General features: G+C 32.7%; 1 protein-coding gene across 1 annotated transcript in view; it reads left to right on the top strand.

Moving 5' to 3' along the window:
• Positions 1-837: 837 nt before the first annotated feature.
• Positions 838-27,192, top strand: part of LOC108908956 (Down syndrome cell adhesion molecule-like protein Dscam2) — a 306,735-nt gene continuing 280,380 nt past the window's right edge. Inside the window, exon 1 of the mRNA XM_023457289.1 lies at positions 838-900. Within this exon, the coding sequence (XP_023313057.1) occupies positions 861-900 (40 nt within the window). The 5' untranslated portion in view covers positions 838-860. The remainder of the gene's footprint in view (positions 901-27,192) is intronic.

Genomic DNA, 27,192 nt, shown 5'->3' with positions numbered 1-27,192 from the left:
GATTGTTAATTTGATTTTCTATAGGCTTTGATGATATCGATCTATTTAATCTACTCTATTAAATGTACTCTCGAAAAACATCACAGCAATCACTATAACAATGTATTACAAACTGACGTTCGGATACAGTCCGGCTTCATAAGAAACCTACAAACTCGTAAATAGTGTTACAGAATTTTGTGTAAGTATTGGCCGAGATAAAATACATGTGTTTCAGCAGTTCCAAAACAGTTTTAAGCACATTTTTAATTAGCTTTTTCCTGTATGACCTTAAACTTCAGGTAACTCAGTTTTTGCTCCATTTTCAACGCTTTAAATTTTTGACATAAGTTCATTAACACCCTGTATATTACACATGTTAAATTATCATGTGTCTACCTTTGAAACACGAAACTAGGACATTTTATCGTTCTACTCCTCGAACAAATGCCTTGAAGTTTTCGCCCATATGTGCCAAAATTACACTGCTATCCAAGAACAATTTGATATATTTGATGCTATTATTACTGATATAAAAAATCTATTTGTAAAGTAATTAGATAGTACGATTTTAATTATTAATTAATTAATTAATAATTAATTAATAATAAATGAATAAATAATTAAACTTTCTCTGTATGAGCGTTGGTTCTGCTTCTCTATTGTTTAATTTTCGTAGCCAACTGTAATTGAAAATTGTTTTGATTTAATATAATTGATTTCCGCTAATATTAATTTAAAAATAGGTAACGAAGTAATAAAAGTAATTTTCTTTGTACAGTACGAAAAATTAAACATGTTCTGACGAATGTAATGGCACTCTCACTATGTAAAATAATTTTGATTTCAGATACAGCGATGTTAGTGTGAGAGCCTGTTAAATGGACCTGCGAAGGGTTTTCATCTTTGCCCTCGTCCTGGGTAAGTGCTCTCTTCATCTAAGCCTTCCTTATTTGATATGTATATGGATATCGAACGATTTCGTACGGCAAATAGTATGTGGGGCGTTTTAAAAGCCCTCTTGATACAGCTAGACGCACATTATTTTTTTTAATAATTCAACAGTTCCCCTTGTTGCCGATTTTTTATTGTTAAACAAAAATAATACACGAACTGAGTCAATTTATACTAAAATTCGATTTGTTTAGTTTATGCTTAAAAGTTGGTAATAATTCAGAGAGAAATAGTTTTTCAATGGCTCCATTTTTTATGTAAAAGGAAATTAATAAAAGAAAATTCTCATATGATGGACATGTGGCTTTTTAATGTGGCTAACTGAGAAAGCAAGTACAGTTGTAGCATTAGCTTAAATTAGGCGGAGTGGTGGTATGATAAAAACAAGAAAGCATCGCGAAAGAACCGTAAGAGTGCTTTATTATACCCTTTCCCCTGAAGTTTGACGTATGCAATTAGCTAAGAGCCCTGAAAAAAAGTATCACTCCTCCTAACCCTCCGCTCATCTTAAAAGGTATTACAGGACTGAATAGCAAATGTAATTAAAAAGGACAATATTTCCATTTTTTTTTTATTTATATGTTGTCCCTGTACTCAGTTTTTCCACCAACTAAGACCGGGAACTCGGAGAATTCGTCATCAATTAGATGGGTATCACGCCAACTGAAAAAAGAAAAATGTCTCAGACGTGCCCGAAATAAACAAAGCGGCGTTAACGTTTACCCGGCTCCCCCTTAAAACCAATGTTTATAATATACATAATATTTTAATATATTGACTGATTCGGCCTCGGGGAAAGATATGGGTTTCATAAAGGAAATTTATAACTAGCAGATGGAATTTTACTGCCGTGGATACGGGAATTTATGCATGTTAAAAAATCAACTAGAAATATTCATTTTGGCTGAAAGCAATTTAGCTTCATAGATACCGAGTCGAAGAAATGGTACGATACTTTCGGTTCCGTTCTCGAAACCTATCCATTAAAAATAAATCCCCAAGTTCGCTAACACCAACATAATAAAATAATAATAGCAGATTAGATAATTTGTCCAACAGTTGCAGTGTTTTACAAAATGGGTCCCAGTCGATTTTGCTGAAATTGGAGTACGTTATAGTTTTTGACTTTCTGATCAAAAGTTGTCATGGGCCCAAAGTGATCCTATGAATAGTTTCAGAGATAAAGAGGAAATATGTGATTTTGGCTGTAGTCCTGAGTAAGCTTCACGAAGTTGATGAATTCAAAAACTGAGGCATGTAATGAATTTTTGCAAGTAGGTACAAAGCTTTTTGGATCGCTGAACCTGAATTTGGGGATAGCTTAGCTATGTAAGGTTATCTGCAGGTCAGGTAAAGGTCGTTTCAAGGTCAAACTGATGAAAAGACTTGTATTGAATTTTGGCCAGTGAGTGTATAGGTTTTTGGGCTCGCAGAATGTGAATCTGAAGATAGCGTAACCCTAAAGGTCACCTTTAAGTCAATTCAAGGTCATTTCAAGATCAAACTAAAGAAAAGGCTTATATTGAATTTCAACCAGTGCGTATATGTTTTTTTGGGGGGAACTGAAGATAGCTTAGCCCTATAAGGTCACATTTAGGTCAAGCCAAGAACATTTCAAGGTTAAAGTAAAGAAAAAGCCTTTCACCTGTAATGCTTTTGAGGTCGCTGAACCTGAAGTCGGGGATAGATTATACCTACCTATAAGGTCACCTGCAATCAAGTCAAGGTCATTTCATTTAATTTAATCTCAATTCAAGCCTCGCATGAAACGAACTGAGTACTTTTTAATCAACTGAAAAGAGCAGATTGTTTATATTTCCAGATTAATCTAATTTATTTCTGTTTATACGTATGTATGAGTGTCTGTATGTGTGCGCGTGTGCGTACATGTGCGACTGTGTGAGTGTACGAGGCGTGCGTGTATGTATGTGTGTGTGTATGTATGTAAATGTTTAAGGATGTGTATATGTGTGAGTATCTGTGTGAATGATGTATGGGTTTTGTTTTATGGGTATGACTATAAAAGTGAGATTATTTAAAGTACACCTTTACCTGACCTCCAGGTGACCTTAGATAGCTAAGCTATCCCCGAATTCAGGTTCAGCGATCCCAAAAGCATTGTACCTACTGGTCAAAATTCATTCATTCAGTTTTTCAATCCATCAACTTAAAACTTCGTGAAGCTTACTCAGGACTACAGCCAAAATTGCATACTTCCCCCTCTTTATCTCTGAAACTATTCATAGAATCACTTTGGGCCCATAACAACTTTTGGATCAGAAAGTCAAAAACTACAACATATTGCAATTTCAGCAAAATCGACTGGGACCCATTTTCCATTGATTTTGTGCGGGGTTGTTTGAATCACTAGTAAAATAATTATAATTTAAATAAAGAGACCAACATTAAACAATTAACTATTTATTACTAAAATGAAAAGTTGGATTGTAAAATTGGCTTCAACGGTCTAAACTAGCACAATTTTCTTTGTGAGTAGAAGGGGTAGCGTCGGAAATAACAATAAAACAAGCAGTAGTAGAAGCAGCGTTAGCAATCGTTCAAAATGTTCTTCCCAATCTTGATTCTCTGTTGAAGAGAATCTTCCACATATCATTCAACTACTTTGTCTCTTTTTCAACGTTCAAAGCGCTTCAAAGTAGTGATGTTTGTACCACAATCTGCTATAAAAATAGGTACTGGTCTGCAAAATGACTGGCCAGTTTCTGGATTTTCTAGTTTTAAAAAACTGACAATATTTTGACAGGATTTTTTCCTAAAGTGCTAACGCCTACAGATTAAACACTACATTTTCCTTGTTGGTAGCTTAAAATGAGTCGACTGATTGTTGTGGACATAACCATAGGTATTTTCTCCGTTAAACTAATGCAAAAACCATCACTCAAAATAGTGAAAGACAGCTCCTTGTAATTTTTTTGTGTATGGAAGATATCATATGGATATCATATTTTTCTGCTGTTCAATTTGCTTTGAGTTCTAAACGTATGAAAATCATATATGGATATAACGTAACCGTAATATACAGGGTGTTTGTAAATAAGTGCGAAATATTTTAGGGGGTGTTTTGTAAAAAAAACTCTTATATACGTAGGTCGAAATATGATTCGTTTTCAAGATACCCACAGAGTGTTTAAATTTTATTTTTTTTACTTATTTTTATTAATTATTTCAAAAAGTTTTAAAGATATTGACTCGAAATTTGATGGTTGTATTTTATTTAGAAATATCGACAGCAACCTACTAGATCAATAGAAATTAAAAATACGCAACGTGCAATAAAATATGTTTTATTTTTTTCCTCAAAAACGGTACATCCTACGAAAAAAAATTGAAGAGACCAATTTCATTCAGAATTAATGGCGGATTTCTAAAAAATTTCAAAACTGGAAAAAGTGTACCATTTATTTTTTATTAAAAAAAGTAGTGGCATTCTCGCACGAACGCCACTGGTGCAAGTAGAAATATTCGGATAGCCCCAAAAAATGACCATTTATCCCTCCAAAGCGTGTTTCAAATTTCGAGTCAATATCTTTAAAACTCTTTGAAATAATTAATAAAAATAAATATAAAATTAAAATTAAACACTCTGTATCTCTGAAACAAAGCATATTTCGACTTACGTTTATTGTTTGTGCGGAAGTAGATTTAGCCAATATCGATTATTAAAGTTTTGCGCGTATTCACAACGAGCAATTAATTAATAGATGGCGCGGAAGGGAACAACGGGCGAGTAATGACGTTTGAAAACAGACAGACCGTGAAATAAATGTAAAAGGAAGGCCTTTTTATCGAATCACATAACCTAGAGAATGCGAAGGAGAAGGCACGGTACACGACATAGCACCCGGCACGTCTAATATTGATGATGAACCAACAGTAGAAAACCATGAATAAAATATTGGCTGTCGACTGTTTGCTCCCTGCGCAATGTTCCTCAAGATAAAGAGAGCGTCCCGATCTCCTTCTTGAGCCTTATCCTTTGCTCTCCTTAAATTGGATACCGAACATCTACCACGGAAATGTGGCGAATCTAAATGCACATTTATAACGTGTTGATTAGACCACAAAAAGACAACCGTCTTCCATCTGTCACCGCGATCTCCACGTTCTTTCGCCTCCTGCCTTCGTTTTTATAATACGTATTTATATGGGGGTAATGTTTTGCAAGCAAATCCCCAATCCCAGTTGTCTCTTCCACTTTTTACGAGGGGTTAACAATTTTATGCTCTCGCACAGACAGTTCCACGCAAATTGCCTCCGAATAACAACTTCACTCCCTCTCCTCCATCGGATTATAAGGTATCCGTTTATTTAAATTAACTTTCCCTAAAGTTGATGCATGCTTTCTCGGTGCTCGTTATTATTTTTACCGCATATCTGTGACCAAAGTGCAAATTTTAATATTAGCGAGCGATTAAAAGATGCACTTAAATCACTAAATCTACAACAGCAATATACTATTATGAGGAAAAATCTTCAAGGTGCAATGAATTAGTGCTATTGAAACTTACTTTAGATAAATGACTAAAGTGCATCCAGAGAGTGAAAGTTGCTCAGGGAATTAAAATAAGCACTTTAGTCTTTAAATCTACAGAGTACATTAAAAATGTTTCGTTGTAATTGAAACGTACTGTAGATAAAACGACCAAGGGTGGCAAGAAGCACTTTAGTCATTTAATTTAGAGTGTACTATTAATAGTAACCATTATTGATAAACAGCAACTTTAATAAATAAATTACTAAAGTGCATCTTTAAATACCAAGAACAGTCATAACTATATTACGAGTAATTATCACAATATAAACGAAATTGACCTTAAATTAAATGACTGAAGTGCAATTTTTAAAACAAAGTGTGAAAGTCATTTGAGTGTGAAAGTCAAACTGAAGTCATTTGAGGGATTAAAAGAAGCACTTAGTAATTAAATTTATTATATACTCTAACGAGGAGCAATCATTGCGAGAAAATGTATGACGAAACTATAAATAAATTGCTAAAGTGCACCTTTTATCCAAAAGGTGAAACAAGAGGTATTGGGGATTAAAAGATGCACTTTAATCATTAAATCCACGAGAGACTGTTATTGAGAAAAACATATATCAGTATTAATTAAATTTACTTTAAATAAAAAACTAAAGAGCATTTTTAATCCAAAGTAAATAATAGTCATCAGCGGGATTTAAAAAATGCACTTTAGTCATTAAATTTACAATACACTATAAATGCAGCGATCATTTTGAAAAATGTGTCTATATTGATGAAATACACCAAATAAATGACTAAAGTGCACTTCACGTATTAAAGGTTATACTGGTCATTAAATGCACAACATACTATTACGAGTAATCATCATTGAGAAAGTAATGTAGCAATATTAATTAAATTTACTTTTAATAAGTGATTAAAGTGCATATACATTTGAGATATTAAAAGATGCACTTTAATGATTAAATTTACATTATACTTACAAGTAGCGATTATTGAGAAAAAAATGATATATTGTAATTGAAGCTTACTTTAAACAAATGACTAAAGTGCATCCTTTAATCTTGAGAGTAAAGTAAGCTACTTGAGGGAATAAAAGATGCACTTTAGTCATTAAATCCAGGATATACTATTGTTGAGAAAAAAATATAAATTATTAATTAAATTCACTTTAAATAAATGATTAAAGTGCATCCAGAGAGTGAACATGCACTTTAGTCATTAAATCTGCAGTGTTTCGTTATGAAAAGAGAATCATTAAAAATGTTTCGATGTCATTAAAACTTACTGTAGATAAAATTACCAAGGGTGGCAAGGGGCTCTTTAGTCATTTAATTTATACGTACCTACTATTAATAGTAACGATGTTGACGAAACTTGAAACAAATTACTAAAGTGCATCTTTAAATACCGAGGATGAAATAACAGTCACAACCATTACAAGTAACTAACACAATATAAACGAAATTTACTTTAAATAAATGAGTGAAGTGTTAAAAACATTAACACAAAGTGTGAAATAATAGTCATTTGAGGAATTAAAAGAAGCACTTTACTATTTAAATTTATTATATACTATAACGAGAAGCAATCATTGAAGGAAAATGTGTGACGAAGCTATAAATAAATGACTAAAGTGCATCTTTAATCCAAAAGGTGAAACAAGAGTCATCTTAGGAATTAAGAGATGCACTTTAGTAATTAAATCCACAATATACTAGTAGGAGAGACCGTCATTGAGAAAAATATATATCAGTATTTATTAAATTTACTTTAAATAAAAGACTAAAGAGCATTTTTTAACTCAAAGGGTGAAATAATAGTCATCTGAGGGATTTAAAAAATGCACTTTAGTCATTAAATTGACAATACACTATAATGTGCAGCGATCATTTTGAAAAAATGTGTCTATATTGATGAAATACATCAAATAAATGCCTAAAGTGCACTTTATACATTAAAGGTTATACTAGTCATTAAATGCACAACATATTATTACGAGAGACAGTCATTGAGAAAAATATATATCAGGACTAATTAAATTTACTTTAAATAAGAGACTAAAGTGCATTTTTTAATCCAAAGGGTGAAATAATATTCATCTGAGGTATTTAAAAATGCACTTTAGTCATTAAATTTACAATACACTATAATGTGCAGCGATCATTTTGAAAAAATGTGTCTATATCGATGAAATACATCAAATAAATGACTAAAGTGCATAGTTTAATTTACAAGAGTCACTTTAGACATTAAAGGATATACTAGTCATTAAATTTACAATACACTATTACGAGTAATCATCATTGAGAAAGTAACGTGTCGATATTAATTGAATTTACTTTTAATAAGTGATTAAAGTGCATTTTTTAACCCAAAAGTTAAAATTATAGTCACTTGAGGAATTAAAAGATGCACTTTAATGATTAAATTTACATTATAATTACGAGTAGCGATTATTGAGAAAAAAATGATATATTGTGATTAAAACTTACTTTAAACAAATGACTAAAGTGCATCCTTTAATCTTGAGAGTAAAGTAAGCTACTTGAGGGAATAAAAGATGCACTTTAATCATTAAATCAACAATATACTAATGTTGAGAAGAAAGTATAAATTATTAATTAAATTTACTTTAAATAAAGTTCATATTTTAATATCACCTAAGGAATTGAAAGATGCACTTTAGCCATTAAATTTACAATAACGAGTATTAGTAACGATAACTGAGAAGTGTGTCACAGCTTAAATAGATAGAAAAGTGCATCTTGACACTTCTTGAGGTGTGGGTGCAAAATCTGACGCAATTTTCTAAAATCAATTTTCTTGAAAATCAGCAAGTATTTTGTTTAATAATAAAACGGAACTGTTGAACTGGTTCTTAAAAACTACTCCTCTTTCACCCTTCACTGTGTTAAACTGCGTATAAAAATACATCTCCGATTTTTCCTTAGAGTAATTTTTTATCTGCGCGCCCATCGCGAGTTACGTGGTTTTGGGAATTAGCCGCGTAAATTTACACATCTGCAAACACATTATTTACAGCCAGCGAATAATTATCTACCACATGTGTAACAAAATGTAGGGTGCGAGTTAATTATTTTATGACAAAAGTGCGAAAATTTAATTTCATTCAATTAGTTCCTCACAAAATGAAAGTGCTTGGTAGAAAATTTATGGTCATATTTTATTACGTTATATTTATACAAACCACTTTTTTGTTACAAAGAGACAATAGCGGAATTAAATACTCCCTAATGTTTATGCTACGCGTGATGAGTAATTATTACTTTTTTGTTATGAATCGGTAATTAATTAGTAATTATAATTTATTTAAAACGGGATTAAAGTCCAGAGAAAAGAGAATATTGTTAGCTTGTGTAAAATCACATTAAAAGATTATTTGAGTCAAAATTGCATATTAATTAAATTTATTAATTTCCATTTCGTAAGCCAATTAAAAAGGTGTTAAGATATTTCCTTTGGATATATTATTATAGGAGCGATCATATATATAAAAATGTCAGTGCACTAAGAGACGTTAATTTATATTCTAATTTGCTAAATAAATCTGTTTCTTAAAAAAATTATAGCGATGTCAGAGTCATGAACTGCATGTTACAGGTGTTTGAATAAAGGAGGCAATTTTAGTTACAAAATCGTTTATTTTTTTCAACTGAAATTGTCTTTATAACTATACTACTATTGTAGATATTAATCACACAAAAAAATTAGAATGAGAATTAGCTTTTCTCCCATTGTAAGGTTTGTTTCATATTGGTAGTACACAGCTTCTAAGAATTCTATCTGTAGTTCCTACAAGAGCTGGTGAAAAACGTATTTTATTAATTGCAAACTTTTCTTGGTTAATATTACCGGAAATATTAAGGAAACGAGGAAAAGTAATATACTGTTTAGTTACTTCACGTAAAAGTTTGCAAAATATATTTGTCACAACCTGAAATTCCACTCTGAAACATAACTGTGAGAAAATTCATAAAGCGCCGTTATATTTAAAGTAAAAAATTCAGGCTAATTTTTACAGAGCTGTAGTTNTCGTAAGCCAATTAAAAAGGTGTTAAGATATTTCCTTTGGATATATTATTATAGGAGCGATCATATATATAAAAATGTCAGTGCACTAAGAGACGTTAATTTATATTCTAATTTGCTAAATAAATCTGTTTCTTAAAAAAATTATAGCGATGTCAGAGTCATGAACTGCATGTTACAGGTGTTTGAATAAAGGAGGCAATTTTAGTTACAAAATCGTTTATTTTTTTCAACTGAAATTGTCTTTATAACTATACTACTATTGTAGATATTAATCACACAAAAAAATTAGAATGAGAATTAGCTTTTCTCCCATTGTAAGGTTTGTTTCATATTGGTAGTACACAGCTTCTAAGAATTCTATCTGTAGTTCCTACAAGAGCTGGTGAAAAACGTATTTTATTAATTGCAAACTTTTCTTGGTTAATATTACCGGAAATATTAAGGAAACGAGGAAAAGTAATATACTGTTTAGTTACTTCACGTAAAAGTTTGCAAAATATATTTGTCACAACCTGAAATTCCACTCTGAAACATAACTGTGAGAAAATTCATAAAGCGCCGTTATATTTAAAGTAAAAAATTCAGGCTAATTTTTACAGAGCTGTAGTTGATGCCGTAATAATATTTATATATACAGAGTGTTCCACCTAAGATGGATTCTTCTATAACTCTGCAACTGTAAAATTTATAAAAAAATGGTTTTAATAAAAGTTGTCTGGAATCATTTGGGCCATGGAAAGAAAATATTTTTAGCTTTACAGGGTGTTCCATTTCGCGTGGGCGTTACATAACTTTGTTATTTTAAATGGAACACCCTGTACATTATTGCATTTTTTAATTCCTTGGTTAATATAGGTAGAGTTTATTAAATGTACTTGGTGTTTAAAACTTACCGTTTTCGAGATAAAAAAGTTGTTTTTGAAAAAAATCACAATTTCAGCTCTAAATGAGGCTAGAGAGTGTCTAAACCGTAAGAGTTAGAAACCTGCAGTTTTCGCATTTCGTTTTGGCATAAATTACTCCATCTTGTCATCTGTGAGGAAAACTTGTACGTTATTCAGACTCGGAAATACTGAGACCTACATTTAATAATTTTATAATAAAATGGACAATAGAAGAGAGAAAATAAAAGAGAAATAAAAATATAGATTTGTTGAAATAGTTTTCAGTCACATATTAGACGTAATGTGGAAATCATCCATTTTAATATATTGGTAACACAAAGTACTATATCTGCAGGTTAAATGGAAACTGAGTAAAATATCTATCATAATAGATATTTTTGAACCAGAGTATGGCAAAATTGTATATTAAGGTCACTCACCATATCATTAATACAGGCAATAAATAGACGAGGCCCAAGTGTGGAGCCTTGAGTAACACCTGAAGTTTGGAAGAAAGTATTAAATTTCAAACTACGATATGGCACGTATTGACCAATTACCTATTTCTAGGCAGCTGACCCTAATAATCGCCCTTAATACATCTCAACTTAACCGAATTAAAAAAAAACGTTGGAATTAAACCACAGAACGTTTGAAATTTAAACTATTAATAGTACAGTGTGAGCTAAATCCAAAATAATTCCGACCCGTTCTCATAATAAGCCTCATTGCGTCCAGAGCTCTTAAATTCTGAATTCGGTCGATTCCAACGTAGCTACCGATAACACATCTTCCTCTAACTAATTACGACGCCTTAGGACATAATATCTCACACCACCCGTTTCGCTTCAGACAAATAGTGGACGCCTCATCTTTTCAGCAAAGTAATCCCTCTTAGCTCCTGAAAAATGTTATTCTTCGCCCTCCGCAGTTAGAACTTCTCTAATTAAAATTGAATCATCGGCAAATAGACGGCGTCACCGTCGCTTCATACAGAGTTGATCTTAATGCAAAAGGACGTAATGTTTTTCTGGAAGCATTTCGTATTGTTGAAAATGCAGCGAATCGTAAAAGAGTAAGAATGTTCAGTCTAATCCAAGATATATCCTAGGAATCCTGGATATCATTTAGTATTTGGTGTATTAAATTTGTATTGGGTTCTTAATACCTACAATGGATGAACTCGTGTTAGGATTTAATCTGGGGATTAAATCAAAATGTTTGTTTGGAGATATTCCACTAACTGCTCTTGTATATGGGATCTAGATGTTTCCCCTATTATCTGTTTAATATACAAGGTGTCGCACTGCTCCAATTCAAAGACTTTATCACACAGCGAAACCATCAACATAGTAATATGTCGTCTGTCTCCCAAACAAGCCTTTCATCTTTTGCCAGACTGTAAAAAGAACGACTAAAATGACGAAATAAAGCGGTATGTATTATTACATTGTAAAAAGAGATATTGTAAAATTACAATATTTAAAATATGTTTTCCCTCACTTGAAATTCAATTTCTGATCTGCAGTGACTCTAAAAATGTCCTGTAAAAGTATATGTTATATATCTAAAAAAATGTAATTTTATTGTAAAATTACATCTGCTGTTAGCGTATTGTATCTGTAAAATTACACAAATTTATATTTAACGCAGATTACAAATTGCCTAAAAATTACATTATATACTGTAATTTTAATAACAATAATAATAATACATTTATTTTCCATACCCTAGAATTTTATTAAGTTGAAGGTATAATTACATTAATGTATGTAAAATACTACAACGATAATAGTTAAATTAGAATTGAAGCAGTCATAAATACAGAAAAATGTTTGCGCACTGTAAGGTTTCAGTTTAATGGAAATTGTATGTGTAGAATTACATTATGTCTGTAAAGTAATACATCAAATACTATTTTACTGTACTTGTTTGTCTCTACGTTTCTTAAAATATGTGTATAATATTTTCATTTATGTCAAATGTAGGTATAATGCGAGTTTACCTCATTTTTTCAATGTGGATTTCGTTGGCAACTTTAGAATTTGGGGTTCCTTTAAATTATAATGTAATTTCCTTGGTGTATTCGGACGTTTCGGTAATGTCGGTATTAAAGTGGCCATCATGAGCGTTTATCCCTTTCTTCTTTTATCCGTGTGGTGTAATATAACAAACAACGTACATTTTCCAGGGGAATCGATATTTAAATTTTCAACAAAAAAAAAGCGCGGCTCCATTTATCTATACACACCCTAATATCCCGGCGCACACTGAATAGAACCTTTTCAATGAAAATATGTGTTGGAAATGGGTACAGGCGTACATTTCTTAGAATTGTGGAAAGTGTAAAAAATACATCTTAATGGTTTCTTTGAGGGTTGTGCTTTTATATAACCCATTTATCTATTTTTTATATACCACATGGCTTTTCAATTTTTAACAACACCAGCGTTTTGGTAAAAGCCAGCAAACATGTCACGTTTCATGCTGCGCTGAAAATCGTGTTCTCAAAAGTCGATTTTAAGGCACTTCAATTTTTACTTCTTTGTTTTTCGTATACCGTTCGCCACTTTAAAATTACAGAAAACCTCGAATAAAATTTCTAACTACACCCGACATTGCTAAATAACTATGATTCCATCAATATTTAATTTATTTGAAAAATTAAATCAATGATGATATTAGTTAAAACTACCGTACCCATCTCTAATTTCAAGCACTGCATTCCATAAAAATAAAAGAATAAACGCAATTAAATCGGTACCATAGTAATTTTACAGTTATAATATGGTGTCCAGATCTGAAAGACTACAAATATTTCCTCGGAGCAGTTGTTCCAAACGCAAAATTAAATCAGTGATATTTAGTTAAAACTACCGCGCCCATCTCTAATTTTAAACACTGCATTCAGTAAAAATAAGAGAATAAACGCGATTAAATCGTTACCATAGTAATTTTACAGTTGTAATAAGATGTCCAAATCTGAAAAACTACAAATATTTCTTCTGAGCAGTTGTTCCAAACGAAAAATTAAACTAGTGATATTTAGTTAAAACTACCGCGCCCATCTCTAATTTCAAACACTGCATTCCGTAAAAATAATAGAATAAACGCAATTAAATCGTTACCATAGTAATTTTACAGTTGTAATATATGATGTCCAGACGTGAAAAACTACAAATATTTCCTCAGAGCAGTTGTTCCAAACGATAAATTAAATCAATGACGATATTAAGTTAAAACTACCGTACCCATCTCTAATTTCAAGCACTGCATTCCATAAAAATAAAAGAATAAACGCAATTAAATCGGTACCATAGTAATTTTACAGTTATAATATGGTGTCCAGATCTGAAAGACTACAAATATTTCCTCAGAGCAGTTGTTCCAAACGCAAAATTAAATGAGTGATATTTAGTTAAAACTACCGTACCCACCTCTAATTTCAAGCACTGCATTTCATAAAAATTAAAGAATAATCACAATTAAATAGTTACCATAGTAATTTTACAGTTGTAATATGGTGTCCAGATCTGAAAAACTACAAATATTTCCTCTGAGCAGTTGTTCCAAACGAAAAATTAAATAAGTGATATTTAGTTAAAACTACAGCGTCCATCTTTAATTTCAAACACTGCAGTCCGTTAAAATAAGAAAATAAGCGCAATTAAATCGTTACCATAGTAATTTTACAGTTGTAATATGGTGTACAGCAGTTGATCCAAACGAAAAATTAAATAAGTGATATTTAGTTAAAACTACCGCGCCCATCTCTAATTTCAAACACTGCATTCCGTAAAAAAAAAAAGAATAAACGCAATTAAATCGTTACCATAGTAATTTTACAGTTGTAATATGGTGTCCAAATATGAAAAACTACAAATATTTCCTCAGCACTTGTTCCAAACGAGGTTAAGCCGATCGTCAAATACATGAAATACCTTAAACAACGACTGCATCCGGTGTGTCCAATTTGAAGTGATGATGAGATCAAACATAGGACGAATGTTGTTTGCGTATCGTTATTATGATTATTGGTAAACTTATATTCATGTAGCATCATCATAATCTCGTCAGTTAGTAATTTGCATTGGGTAATCCCATTACCCTACGTCTATGTCGTCGGACGGGCCACGCTAGATTAAACATGTTAATATGAAATTTACACGTCGATATATGGCAGTTGCAACCCCGTAATGGACTTGCATGGCCATATCCATACTGCAGCGTACTGGAAACTCACGTATTAAAGCTGGCTTACACCCCAATTACCTCGTTTATTATTACAAATTCCAGACCGCTCAGGCCAAAGGTGCCACTTGGCTTTGTAATACTGCCCGCTTAATAGCTATCACTCTAATTTTTACATACTTACTGCAGGCCGCCCAAGCGATAAAAAAGAACTACGCTGATAAAAATTGTTAATAATAATATATCCCATTTCACATGTTTGCCATTGTGTTTCTATACGAATAATGTAAATTTACACTCATACATAATACATTGTTGTGTATTGTTACATTTTTAAATATATTAGTTTTAATATTGTATTGTTTTTAGTGTTACTGCTATAAATGGGAGTTACAGTAAACTATTGTGGTTGTAAAAATACATACATAATGTAATTTTTACTTATTACAAGATAAATTCATATCAGCTATGTTTTCAATAGATTTCGATGTGCTATATTAATTTTTACATGGGTTCTATAAATACCAGTTAATGTAATTTTACATATTACTTAATTAATGCAAATTATACCCCTAAACATAAACGTTTCTGTAAATTTACACTTTTGCTATAACCTTCCTATTATATTATTACGTTTTGGTAAATACATATATAACTGTGAATTTACAATAAGGCGTTTTGGCTTAACTAAATAAAGTGAAGTTTTTATGTAAATTTACATTTTACATATTTGTCAGGGTTGAAAATAGCGTACTATTAACACGTTTAATGTAATTTTACATTAAATTACACTGATGGAAAGAATATATTGAAAATAGGCAAAAGAGCACGAAAAATACTACTTGATGCAATTTTACAATTTTTTTACTACTACAAATGTAATTGCAATTGTCTTTAAATTGAAAATATTCCTATAAATTTCATGTATTTTCTCTGTAATTTTACATTTTCACTGTCATTTCCGACTGTACTGTAACTAATTATATTATATGTTTTCACATTTTAAACTGAAAGGGGAGAAAGGAAAATTACATACTTAATATAATTTTATCCTATGTGACACTAAAGTATCCAGTGTATTTTTACATATAATTTTTACGAGTGTTACGGAAAAAGTTATAATGAAAGTAGATAAAAAAACACTGAAATGTACTTAAATGTTTCTAAATTTGTAATTCCTTCTAAATTGAGATTTTATTGTGGATGTACATATTTCTGTAAGTTTAATGTAATTTCTTTGTAATCTCATACTTTTACTGCAGATTTTCTATTTGCTTAGTAATTCGCTCGCGATCATAGTTAGAAGCCACAATTTCCGTTTGCTCAGCAAAATAAAACTAAGGCAAATAACTCAATTTTATATTAATTGCAGAATATATTAAATCCTGTAAATATTGTATACAGATACCATGGTACATCGGTCGTTACCTGAGAGCGATAAAGTAAGTCATAGAAATCCGTGCGATAGACAAAGTTCACTTTACATTGAAGACGTTTCATAATCTGAATAGCACTGCCACTTCTAACCCGAAACGGGCGGTGACTACTCAGATTATGAAATGTCTTCGCTATAGCCATTCTTGTCTATCGCACGGATTTTTACTTTACTTTGTCGCTCTCATGTAAATGCTGATGGATCATGTGGATTTTCCAGCCCTGTATAACATCCATTAAATGTAGATTTTAGTGATAATTTACTCTTTGGATAGCTTATACTGATAGTAAAAAGGAAGTTGATTATGATATCGATTAAAAATTTCATTAAGTCGAGGAGAGAGGAAATATTATCAACTGCAATATGTTTCAGTAAAACGGACATCACAAAGGAGCAGTTTTTAATTAAAATATTGTCTATATGATCATGAAGTTATCTGTTTTATGCGATTGAGTTTTCATATATGTAAAATTCGAAACTACTAAACTATATTTTAGTTTTTTTTTCTCTCTGTAAAGGTATTAATGTTCATATGCTGATATTGAAGTTAATTCTGTTTAAACTATTTTAATGGGTCAATCTAATAAATGAATTTCCGTGACAATAGAACAAGTAATTTATCATTTTTACATGGAACAATCGATATCAAAACAGCTAATGACTTCTACCGTCCAGTGCAAGTATCGAAATCGTTTTATTTTTTCCACGACGTCTATAAAATACAAATAACTGTTATAAACTTCATTGAATTAAATTTTATGGAGCTCCGAATTACAATGAAACGCCGACGGATATTCAGTTCCAGTTGGGATATTAAAACAGTTTATTTGGTACTTGACGTGAGTTTGGAGCGTTTTTATATCGCTAAATGCGCTGAATAAACATGTAATTTGCCGCCTTTTTATATATAAAAAAGACACCACAAAAACTACATCATGCATTTATCAATTCTTTTACTTGTTGCCAAGTCTATACACTTTGTATTTGTCAGTTCCTTAAAAGTAATTAATCGAATATAATCTATAAAAATTAAACTACAGCTTCCTGATGATATTTGTAATAGAAAAGTATTATAGGAAAAAGTTGTATCTTCGCGTTTTTTTTGTAAATCAAAGTTCATTTATTCAACGAAAATGAAGGCCGACCCTGTGTTATTTATTAAAAACTTTGGAAATGTTTTTATGCGACCCGAGATGCAACCTTATAATTTAAGTCGGTATAATCTAATACCAGTAATACTAAAATAAGGTTACGTTACATTGTTAAAAAATTTGTGCAGTCAACTGATTTTATATTTGTATTGAAATTCATTATTAACTTAATTATTAAATATTAAGCATCGTCCATTGACCCATCAGCGTTAAAAAGTGAAGGATTCCAGACAAAAGTTTTTATTTTGTAATTCCACGATAGTGACAGTGTAATTTTTATAAAGAAGTAAAAAATAAAAATAGCGTGTCGATTACATTAAAAACGAAATTCTTATTTCTTACTTTGCTTAAATTTTTAGTTTGTGCACAAACTAGTTTTACAATGAACCGAGAAAACAATGCATTTACTATTTCCGAACGTGTCGATATGGTGTTAGTGTATGGTGCAGCCGGAGAAAATGCGCTCGCGGCAAATATAATCCTACAGTGCGTTCAGCGGCTGCGAGATACGGGAAGTGTTATTCCTTGAGGAGAAGGGCGTGGTCAGCAAGTGAACCTTAATGTTGAAGATGCAGTGTTGGAAAATCTTGACGAAGGCCGTACAATTAGTGTTCGACGACTCGTATAGCAAGTAGGAACCTCATCTCGTACCGTACATCGCATCTTTCAACATCGGTTCTCGGTAAATGTTTGGGCTGGCATAATAGGCGATGTACTTGTGGGTCCCTATTTCTTTAATGGTCGACTAAATGGACCAACCTATGCTGACTTTTTAGAGAACCGGTTGCCTGAATTATTGGACGATGTGGCATTACAAGTTCGGGCACGCATATTTTATCTTCAAGGAGGGGCTCCTCCACATAGTACTCGAGAAGTAGCGACACTTTTGAAATGTTTCCTCAGCGATGGATTTGACCCTTTGGTCCTGTGCCGTGGCCACCTCGGTCACCCGATCTAACTCCAGTGGACTTTTATCTTTGGAGTCACTTGAAGTCATTGATTTACAATACTCCAATTGCTACGGTGGAAGAATTGTAAAACCGTATACTTGGAGCTGCTGGTACAATTCGGGGAATACCTGGAATTTGGGAAAATATTCGCCAAAATTGAGTTTCTCTAGAAATGGTAAGTTTTATTTCATTTTGTTCCATATTTTAATGGAGTTTGTTTTCTGCACGCAGTTGGCAACTGCAGATGCTTACGGATGTGGTTTTGTTTGCGAACTCTTGTAGTAAAAACAATGCATTTAATATACTACTATTAATTATTATAATAAGAAAATATCGTTTTTTTTAATATCTATTTTTCTTAGTTTGTACTTTTGCATTGAAAAAATCCCCAAAAATTGAGAAGTATCTTTCTATCTTTCAACGACGATTTGTTTACGCGGCTGGTCTACAGCACATAACTCATCGTACAGCACACGGACAGGACCGTGCCAGAGAAAATATTTTGATCCATAATTAAATTTTAATTTACGAAAAAAAAACTCAAAAATATAACTTTTTTGTATAAGACTTTTCTATTACAAATATCGTTAGGAAGCTGTAGTTTAATTTTTATAGATTATACACGCCACACCCTGTATATTGAGAACGACGTGCAAAACAGCGTTATAAACAGATTGCCCCAAGGTCAGGGAAAAGCCGCTCGAGAATTCGCTCTTTTTGCATTAAATAGAACTTCTTCTTACGGTAATTTTTTAAAAAAAGAGATTCCCAAGATACCAAATTTTTATAATGTTAATTGTTAATTAACTATTGGAGGCGTCGGACCGGGATTTTAGAGACAATTAAAGAAAGGGCTAAACTTTTATTTCAAAAAAGTTTTACATTGATAGTTCATGCAATAAACGCGCCAGCAGCAGTGAAAGTTAACGTTAATGAAAGGCCTGCACGCGGGAGTATGAGCGCCGGGCCCGCGCACGCGCGTGAGTGCCGCCCTCGGTCGCGCGCGAGATTTTTTAACCGAATTTGAAACGTTCAAGTCAAAAACGCTTATTTTTCGTTACGGATCAATCGTAGAAAAAATAATCCATGCAACTTCCACTTATTCTCATACCTACTCGTGTCTTTTTCTAAACACTGTTCAGTGGTTATACGAATTTATTTAAATGTATTCAATCGGTTCTTTATACCCCCGGCAATTTGTCGAAGACGAACGGAACTGATTAAATTTTTTACAAGTCCGCTTCAGGGAAAAATGAAAGGATATGGTGCCATTTTCATTAAGTAGAGGCGGATGAATTATAGATGGATAATGATTATGCTGTCTAACCTCCCTCTTCGTATTTAGAATAATTTATTTCCCTCTCCAAAGATATTCAGTGGGAATGTTTTCGATTTAACACTCGGATATTAAACTCCCATTAATTATTTTTCGGCATCCGTTTATACCCGAGCCCTATAAAAATGTTCATAGTGTCACAGGTAAATGTTACAAATACTCATTAGTACCTACTCATTGTGGACGAAATGTTGTGCAAATTCCAGACAGGACTTTGATGCGTCGGGCGGCTTACTTATTATGTTACGTGGGAAACTATAATAGAGATACAGGTGTCAAATACACATTGTCCGCACTGTCAATACCATCCTTGTCACATTAATTACACAGGTTGTTGGAACAATAAACTTATCTGCTTCCGGACAAAAAATATTTGAGCCTGATTATTTGCCATCAATTTCACCGTTGACGTCGTTGTTTTCTTTGTACGCGGTTTATTTAGCTGTTTATACAAGGAAAGGACGCTCTAGATTATCGACCCGTTCATCGAGTGAGGCCTAAAGAAACTTTTTTGTTTGGAACAAGAGGTAATTAGTACATATCTGTGTAGTTCGGACTGCTGGCTTCCCCTCTTTACGATTACTCTGTTTTCTTTTCGATTTTTTGTTAAGGGAATTAGCAAAAGTACAGGGTGTCATCGAGTGTGCTGTTTCCCTCTCGGTCAAGTACGTTCGTGGATTTAAGAGAACTGACTACGTTGTCAATCAATACAGCAAATTTCATGTATTATCTTTTGAAAAATACTTAACAAATGAAAACCCAAGTAATTTCCCCAGCAAACTCGTGAACAATTTTTTTTTAAACAATAAAAACTGGAAAAAATGACATTCTTTTGTTTTTTTTATAATATCTCGAAAAATAATGATGGACTCGTCTTACTCTCAATAGGACTTTTGTAGAGAATAAAAAAACCTATAAAATGGTTTTTTGTGCGACCCGATCGGTTCATTTTTTACCGAGAAAATCCGGAAAAACCTCTAAAGTAAACCTTTTTTCAAAAATGACAGATAATAAATATGTGATTTTATTTATTATTGTTAGGGCTGTCAGAATTGAGCCGCGAGACATAGGCGTACGCATCATGTTAAGCGTAATAAAATAAATGTATTCAAAACTCATCCTAAAGCAACAGCATACTAACGTGACGGGAACGTAAAAAGCATTCTGAGGCATCGGCTCGCACATGTCTCGGTTGACCCGCTTGGCACGCCATTGAATTGCGGCTCTCTCTGACAGCCCTGATAATAAGAATGTAATATTATATATTTGTATTGTTTTAATTGTGTAATTTAATTATTTTTAAAATAAGCTTATTTTGTCAATAGCCGATACTATACATATAATATAATTCGAAACATCGTCTCTAATATACCTAATGAAATAAAAATACTTTCTTGAAATACAACTCGACGCAGTTAGCCTTCTCTTAAATCTTTGATTATACTATGTATGTACGTTCATTTAATGGGTGTGACGTCACAAATTCTCTTTAGAAAACCTTCTGCATACAACGCGATGCCTCTGCAGCATTGTGTCGACATTTACAGTAGACAGTAGGTTCATAATTTTCATAATGTTGTGCCGTTTTGTGATTACTAACCAACATGATCTAATTGAATAATGTAAGCCTTTGAAATTTAGGTGTCTCGGTTATTAACAGAGATTTATTGTTATTTTTCCCGAAAATTATTTATTTTTATGGAAAACGCCACCTTCAGTGGCGCTCTGTGCTTTATACTTCAGAGTTGAAACTACTTGGCAGTAAAATAATCCCCTTAATATATTTCTAGAAGAAAAAAAAAATCGGGATCCAATTATCTCGGGGTCGATTTTCCTGGAAATAATTTCTGGATCGGCTGTCCAGGGAATACTGGGAATCTTTGGAGATACCATTATTTAATACATTCGACAAACTTATTGTTAGGTCAACCTTAGTATTCACCTGGAGTATGGCCCCGAAGGATACGTATCGAATAAAGCATTAGATCAAATACTCTCTCAGACAAAGCCAACTTATCCTTAATTTGAGTTTTAGAACAGAATGTTTGCTCGACTAACAACAACCACAGTAAAGATTAAATAACTCTGTGGTCTCCAATCCGTGGGTTGACTCGAAATCATCACGATCCATTTATTTAATTAACTGGAATGTATTCGAAAAATGTTTAGGAGTAATTTCAATTAGCTTAATATATTTAAGATAAGATATAAATAAAAAGAGCGATAAAGTTGAAAGGGTAAAGAGGCAATTTGCTTCTTTTGAAATTGTCGTTTTAAAGTTCTGTAAGTATACAGGGCGTTTCGAAAAAATATTGAAAAGTTGTCTCTTTATTAGTAGGATGCTCGTACCAAGTTTCGTGTCTCTAGCATTCCCCATGTTAAAGAAAAAAATTAAAATGTGAATTTCAATCCCCTTAAGAGAGAGAGAGGGTACTTCGCCTCAGGGCTGCAACTTTCATATAAAGTATTTTTACCTCAATCCTCTTATTTTTGGCTCTACATTCACTGGTACCATTTTTGCTACTTCAATTAAAAACACCCTGTATAGTGTATGTAGTTTAATTCTACGGCCACACTGGCAAAGAGCGACCTGTACACAGATACTATGAGAGCACGACCTATCACCAACTAGGCTAACACAAAAATTTACTGATGAATCAATTATAGCAATATCGTGTCAAATTATTATAAGTTAAATCAGTTCCATATAACATTAACCTTACTTAAATTTTTTAACTCTTATTTGTATGAAAGAAAACAGAATGTTGAACTGAGTAGAACGAAATCTGTTGAAATATCGGCAACATCCGGACTTCCTCAGGGCTCCATACCGAGCCCCATTTGTTTACAATTTTTATTAATGACCTTGTCGTTAACCTGGCTGAGCACTGCTTGCTGTTCATAGATAATATGAAGCTTTATTGGCGAACAGTGTCATAAATAAATAAATAAATAGATAAATAAATAAATAAATAATTAATGATTGCATTATGTCTGGTGTTTTTTTTTTCATTAGTACCGTATGAATAGATTTACTTTTTATTATAGATTACTTTTTTGTAATTATTAGGTTGTTATTTTTAACTCTTATAGTTTTACACACTTTTGAAAAAAATTGTAATATTATAAAATGAAGATGGGTAATTTCGGAATATCCTTCGAATTAAACGAGAAGTTGAAAAGTTCTGCCGGCTCACATCCGTGCATGTGTACTAAACTAAACACGATATTTAATAGAATAATCTGGACAATGTCTAAACAGGACACAGTAACTGTTTAACAGAATTTCGCAGATAGAGAATTTAATAGACACAAATACATAATGTAATTTAGTTGGAAGCTTCCTCGCTTCTCCTACAAACTAAAGCTGAAACATGAAAGCGAATAGTTTGGTCTGAAGTAGGTACTAGTACCTGGTCTGTAACTGAATTTAAAATTAGATACATACGTTCCCATATTGCAAATCACACCGTTTCACTTGTAATAGCATTCCCATTGTTGCACCTAACTCTTTGCACCAACAGCCCCAAAAAAATAAAAGGAAAAAGGTAATTAAAATGTAATACGTCTGCTGTTTCAAGTTGAGAGTACAATAGTACAGTAAGATGTGTACTGACAAGGACTCTGAGGACGAAACCGCCCAGTGCAGCACTTATTCCCTTTAATACGAGTCTGATTTTTTTTTTAAACAAATAGTTGAGTAATTAGTTTTTTAAACTGCATTTGAATTCCTGTTTACGCCGTCACTGGACTGCGTGAACCGAGCCACTAGGAATTAGTCTGGTAAGTTGTATCAGGGCGCTATCAGCGTTGCTGTTGTTACCGTTTTAAATCAACTATTACAACTGTCAGTTGACTTCACACCTAGTATGATATGACGGGATGGTAACGGGTATAAAAACGAACTGTCACGATAATTTAGCGAAACGGAAATGACCTGAAACGTCGTTTATTTATTTCAGTGTCTAATGACGGTACAGTGTATTTTTGTGTATTCATTTTCAAGTTTCAAGAGAGTAAGAAATTTAAAATCAGAAATTTTAAACGCCGGGGAAGAGGATCCTGATACCATTACACAAGATTTCAAGTATGTCATATGATGTAAAAGTCAGACGAGTAAACATATTATATTTACTTATTTTAGTGTATTTCATTTATTATTATTTATTTACTATTGCTTGAGTTTTCTGTTAGATTACTGGTTAGGAACTGCTTCATAGTTTATCTTAAGAGCAGTACTTCACGCAGGGTGGTGAGAAAATTTTCTTTTTTAATAAAATTTGCTTAATAACCTTTTCTTTAAATTATGAGATGTGATAAAAATTACTGAATTTTGCTTTTTGAGACTTGATGATGATATTGTACAATATGTCACAGTGCATGGAATATTGAAAGGTAAAGTTTAATTATTATGTACTAGTACATTGCATTTTAAATTAGAAAGTGTCAAATTGTTTCCGCAGTTCGACACGTCGAGGAACTTACTTGAAGGGAGTTGCGAAGTTGTATGAATTATACGAAGAAGGAAATTTCATCAGCTATAAAAATAGGGGTTGTCATGTCGATGAAAGAAACCCGTAAAACGGTAATAGCGTATAACGTAAACATTTATTCATTATGGGAGTATAAGTGGAAAATGAAATAAAGGCTCTAACTGGCAGCAGATGCTGAATTTCTCTATTAGATTATGATTCCGATCTTTCAGCGGATGCTCGGGTTATATTTTATACAAACCATATGATTTTTTTTATATAAATCGCTTTCGATAAATCGCTCAACAAAAGGAATTCTAATCCCCTCGTATTCCTGTGGTCTCGGGAGGAAATAATACAGAATCAAGATCTATTCATTTATTTCCGACTAAGCCGTTTTCTTGTTTTTCGTATTCCATTGCTCTCAAATTCGATTTGCCCCAAGGAGAAATTCAATTGATAAGCTATTGTTAGAAGCGTTATTCACGTGTCAGTTTCCATCAGAAAAATTGCTTAGTGAACAATTTTTAGGAAGCGATTTATTTTAAATTTTACTACTCCGTAATGGAAAGCTACGCTCGAACTTAAAGCAATAACTGCTACAGATCTTTCTCTTTCCACTACCTTGCGATTGTTTCATCAGGCAGCTTGATGTAATTTGCATATAAAAGAACATCAGTTAGAATATTACTACAAACGTTATTAAGAGGGCTCTATAGCAAATAGGCAACCAACAATACATGTTTATAGATTTTATTACACAGTTTGTCTAAATATGAATTAATGCACAAATAACATACTTTCCCCCATTTTAACGCAAATTTTCTATAAAATGGACTTAGTTCGAAAGTGATATCACTTTTTGGTGTAAAGAAATTTGCAATTTGCGATGCCGTTTGTTCAAAAGCGGCGATATACAAAGTTCTTTTCAACAAAAAGTAATTTGAGTTTCAAACTAACTCCGTTTTATAGAAAATGGATGCATTAATTCATATTTAGACAAACTGTGAAATAAAATCTATAAACATGTATTGCTGGTTGCCTATTTGCTGTAGAGACCTCTTAAGGAACATACTGAATAATAGCGGGCCAAGAACTGAACCTTGAAGTAGCAACAGTTTCGGTCACTGTATAATCACGATAATGAACTATCAATAATCTTTTAAAGTAAGATTCGAGAGATTTTTATTCCAACATTATTTTTACGTCTACAGTCACCATTAAACGGAAAACTATACTTTCAGTGGAACTCTCTGTATGTATACATTGCGACTGAAAAACTGTTGACGTAGAAAGATCAATGAAACATGTAGATGAATTATTTTATAAATAAAACAACTAATCATGGTAATTTGAGAACCGCAGTTATTATAATATATAATTCCGTGCATTGAAATTGTTGCATAGCCATGTTGATGAAGTTGGTGGGTCTAGTAAACCGCTCGTTATAGGCATTGTGATAAACACACACGAGCATTTGCCGATAATGCTGTGCGATAGGTCCACATCCATTCATCTTCTATATATCACTAGAATTCATGAATCATTTATGCGGTAAACTGTATCACCTGCTTCTCTTGTAAACCGCTGCTACTACTGAGCCTTTCGGACACACCGCTTTTTCCTTCTTAGAAAAATATCTACCACCCTAACGATGCTCCAGTTAAAATGATAATTTCCGGTTCCCGTCGGTTGAATACATTTTAGAAAATCGTTAACGTTGTTAGGAAAAAATTAATGTGGTATTTGCGCAGTATTCATGATCATCAGTGGTGTCTTGATTATTACAGGAGACGAACGATGTGGCGTCCGCAACAAAAACAGATGATATAAACAGTTCTAGCTTACGACTCGTCAGTAGAGTGAGATTTTTAGATTAAGCGCTACTATTGGCCGTGGTTGGTACTGCCATTTTGGCAACGTAATAAGATTTTAGAATTGTCAAATGTAAGTATTATGAAATATATAAATTCTGAGGCTACCATCCTATTGAAACGTGAAATGCTATAAAAGTAGTTATGTTATTTATTGTATTTATTCTGTAGGTATCTTATTTGTTTATACAGAATGTTATGAAAATAATGTCATAAATTAGAAGCTCAAATAATGATTTTCTTGTAAAAATAGCACGTTTAAGTGAATCGAGCGTATTGAAGTTTTAATGGTCATAGGATATGGTGATAGAAGACGAAGTTGTGACGAAGCACAAAAAGCCTAAGGCCATAAACCCATAAACCCGTAAAATCTTAACCCATAAAATCCAAACCCATAAAATCCAAACCCATAAACTCTAAACTCATAAATCCACAACCATGTAAACCATTAAGCCTATAAACCCACAAACTTCAAACACAGATCAGATTCGTAATCAGCGACCTGAAAAACATGTAAGATATCTACTTCCGGGTACCGATGAATTTAGGTTTGTGGTGCTGTGTTGTCAATATACCAAAAATTGAGAAATAAGTCAAACTAATAAATTTCAACATGCTTTTCAAAGAGTAAGTTGTACTTTAAGACCACATTAATGGTCTCAGCAGAAAAAAAATGCCTTTCCATGTGACATAACCTCAAATATGTAAAAAATTCGCGATTTTGGCACTTTTAGGTTAGGATATCTCGAAAACCAGAGCCAATTGAGATATTTGGACCTCGGATTCGAATTCAGCGCATCAGAATCCTTTGGGAAAGTATCTTGTCGACCTGTGTTATTATTATTAAATTTTAATTAATAACATGTATAAATTGAGATCAGTTTTTGCAGTGACCGGACGAGGCGTGTTCGTTTTGCGGCAAGTGGCCCATGTGGCGATAAAGTAACCCCATTTTTCCTAACGTGTAATAGAGTAGCGGGAAGAAAATTGACACGGCATGCATTCAGACGAGGAGAAGGTTATCGAACCAAAAACTTATTCCATGTCATTTCCTTTATGGCTAGATAGATAATTACTGTTAGTCGCCCGTCTCTCTCTCGTCGGATGCAACAATATTCTCCCGGGAAACCGTCTCGGCTTATCCCTGTCTCGACGCCGTCGGTAATCAAAAATTATATTTTTAATATCGAATGTAATGGATCATGCTCCTCGGCCGGCTAAAAGGGTAGTCAATCTCCTAAAGGACGCTGAAATTTATGTTTAAATTTACACTAGCCGACGCAGGGTACATTTCAGTGGAAAAGTTGGGTGATATATGAGAGTAACGGTGGGTAGCATCTCTTTTAGATGCAAATGTTGTGGCTTTCTAACGGATAAGAGCGAATAGGAGCCATGTATGGGTATAC

This window comes from Anoplophora glabripennis, unplaced genomic scaffold (genome assembly GCF_000390285.2).
Source record: "Anoplophora glabripennis isolate ALB-LARVAE unplaced genomic scaffold, Agla_2.0 scaffold9, whole genome shotgun sequence".
Classification (NCBI taxonomy): domain Eukaryota; kingdom Metazoa; phylum Arthropoda; class Insecta; order Coleoptera; family Cerambycidae; genus Anoplophora; species Anoplophora glabripennis.
The sequence above is the reverse complement of the archived record's forward strand: the minus strand, read 5'-3'. Positions and strand labels throughout refer to the sequence as shown.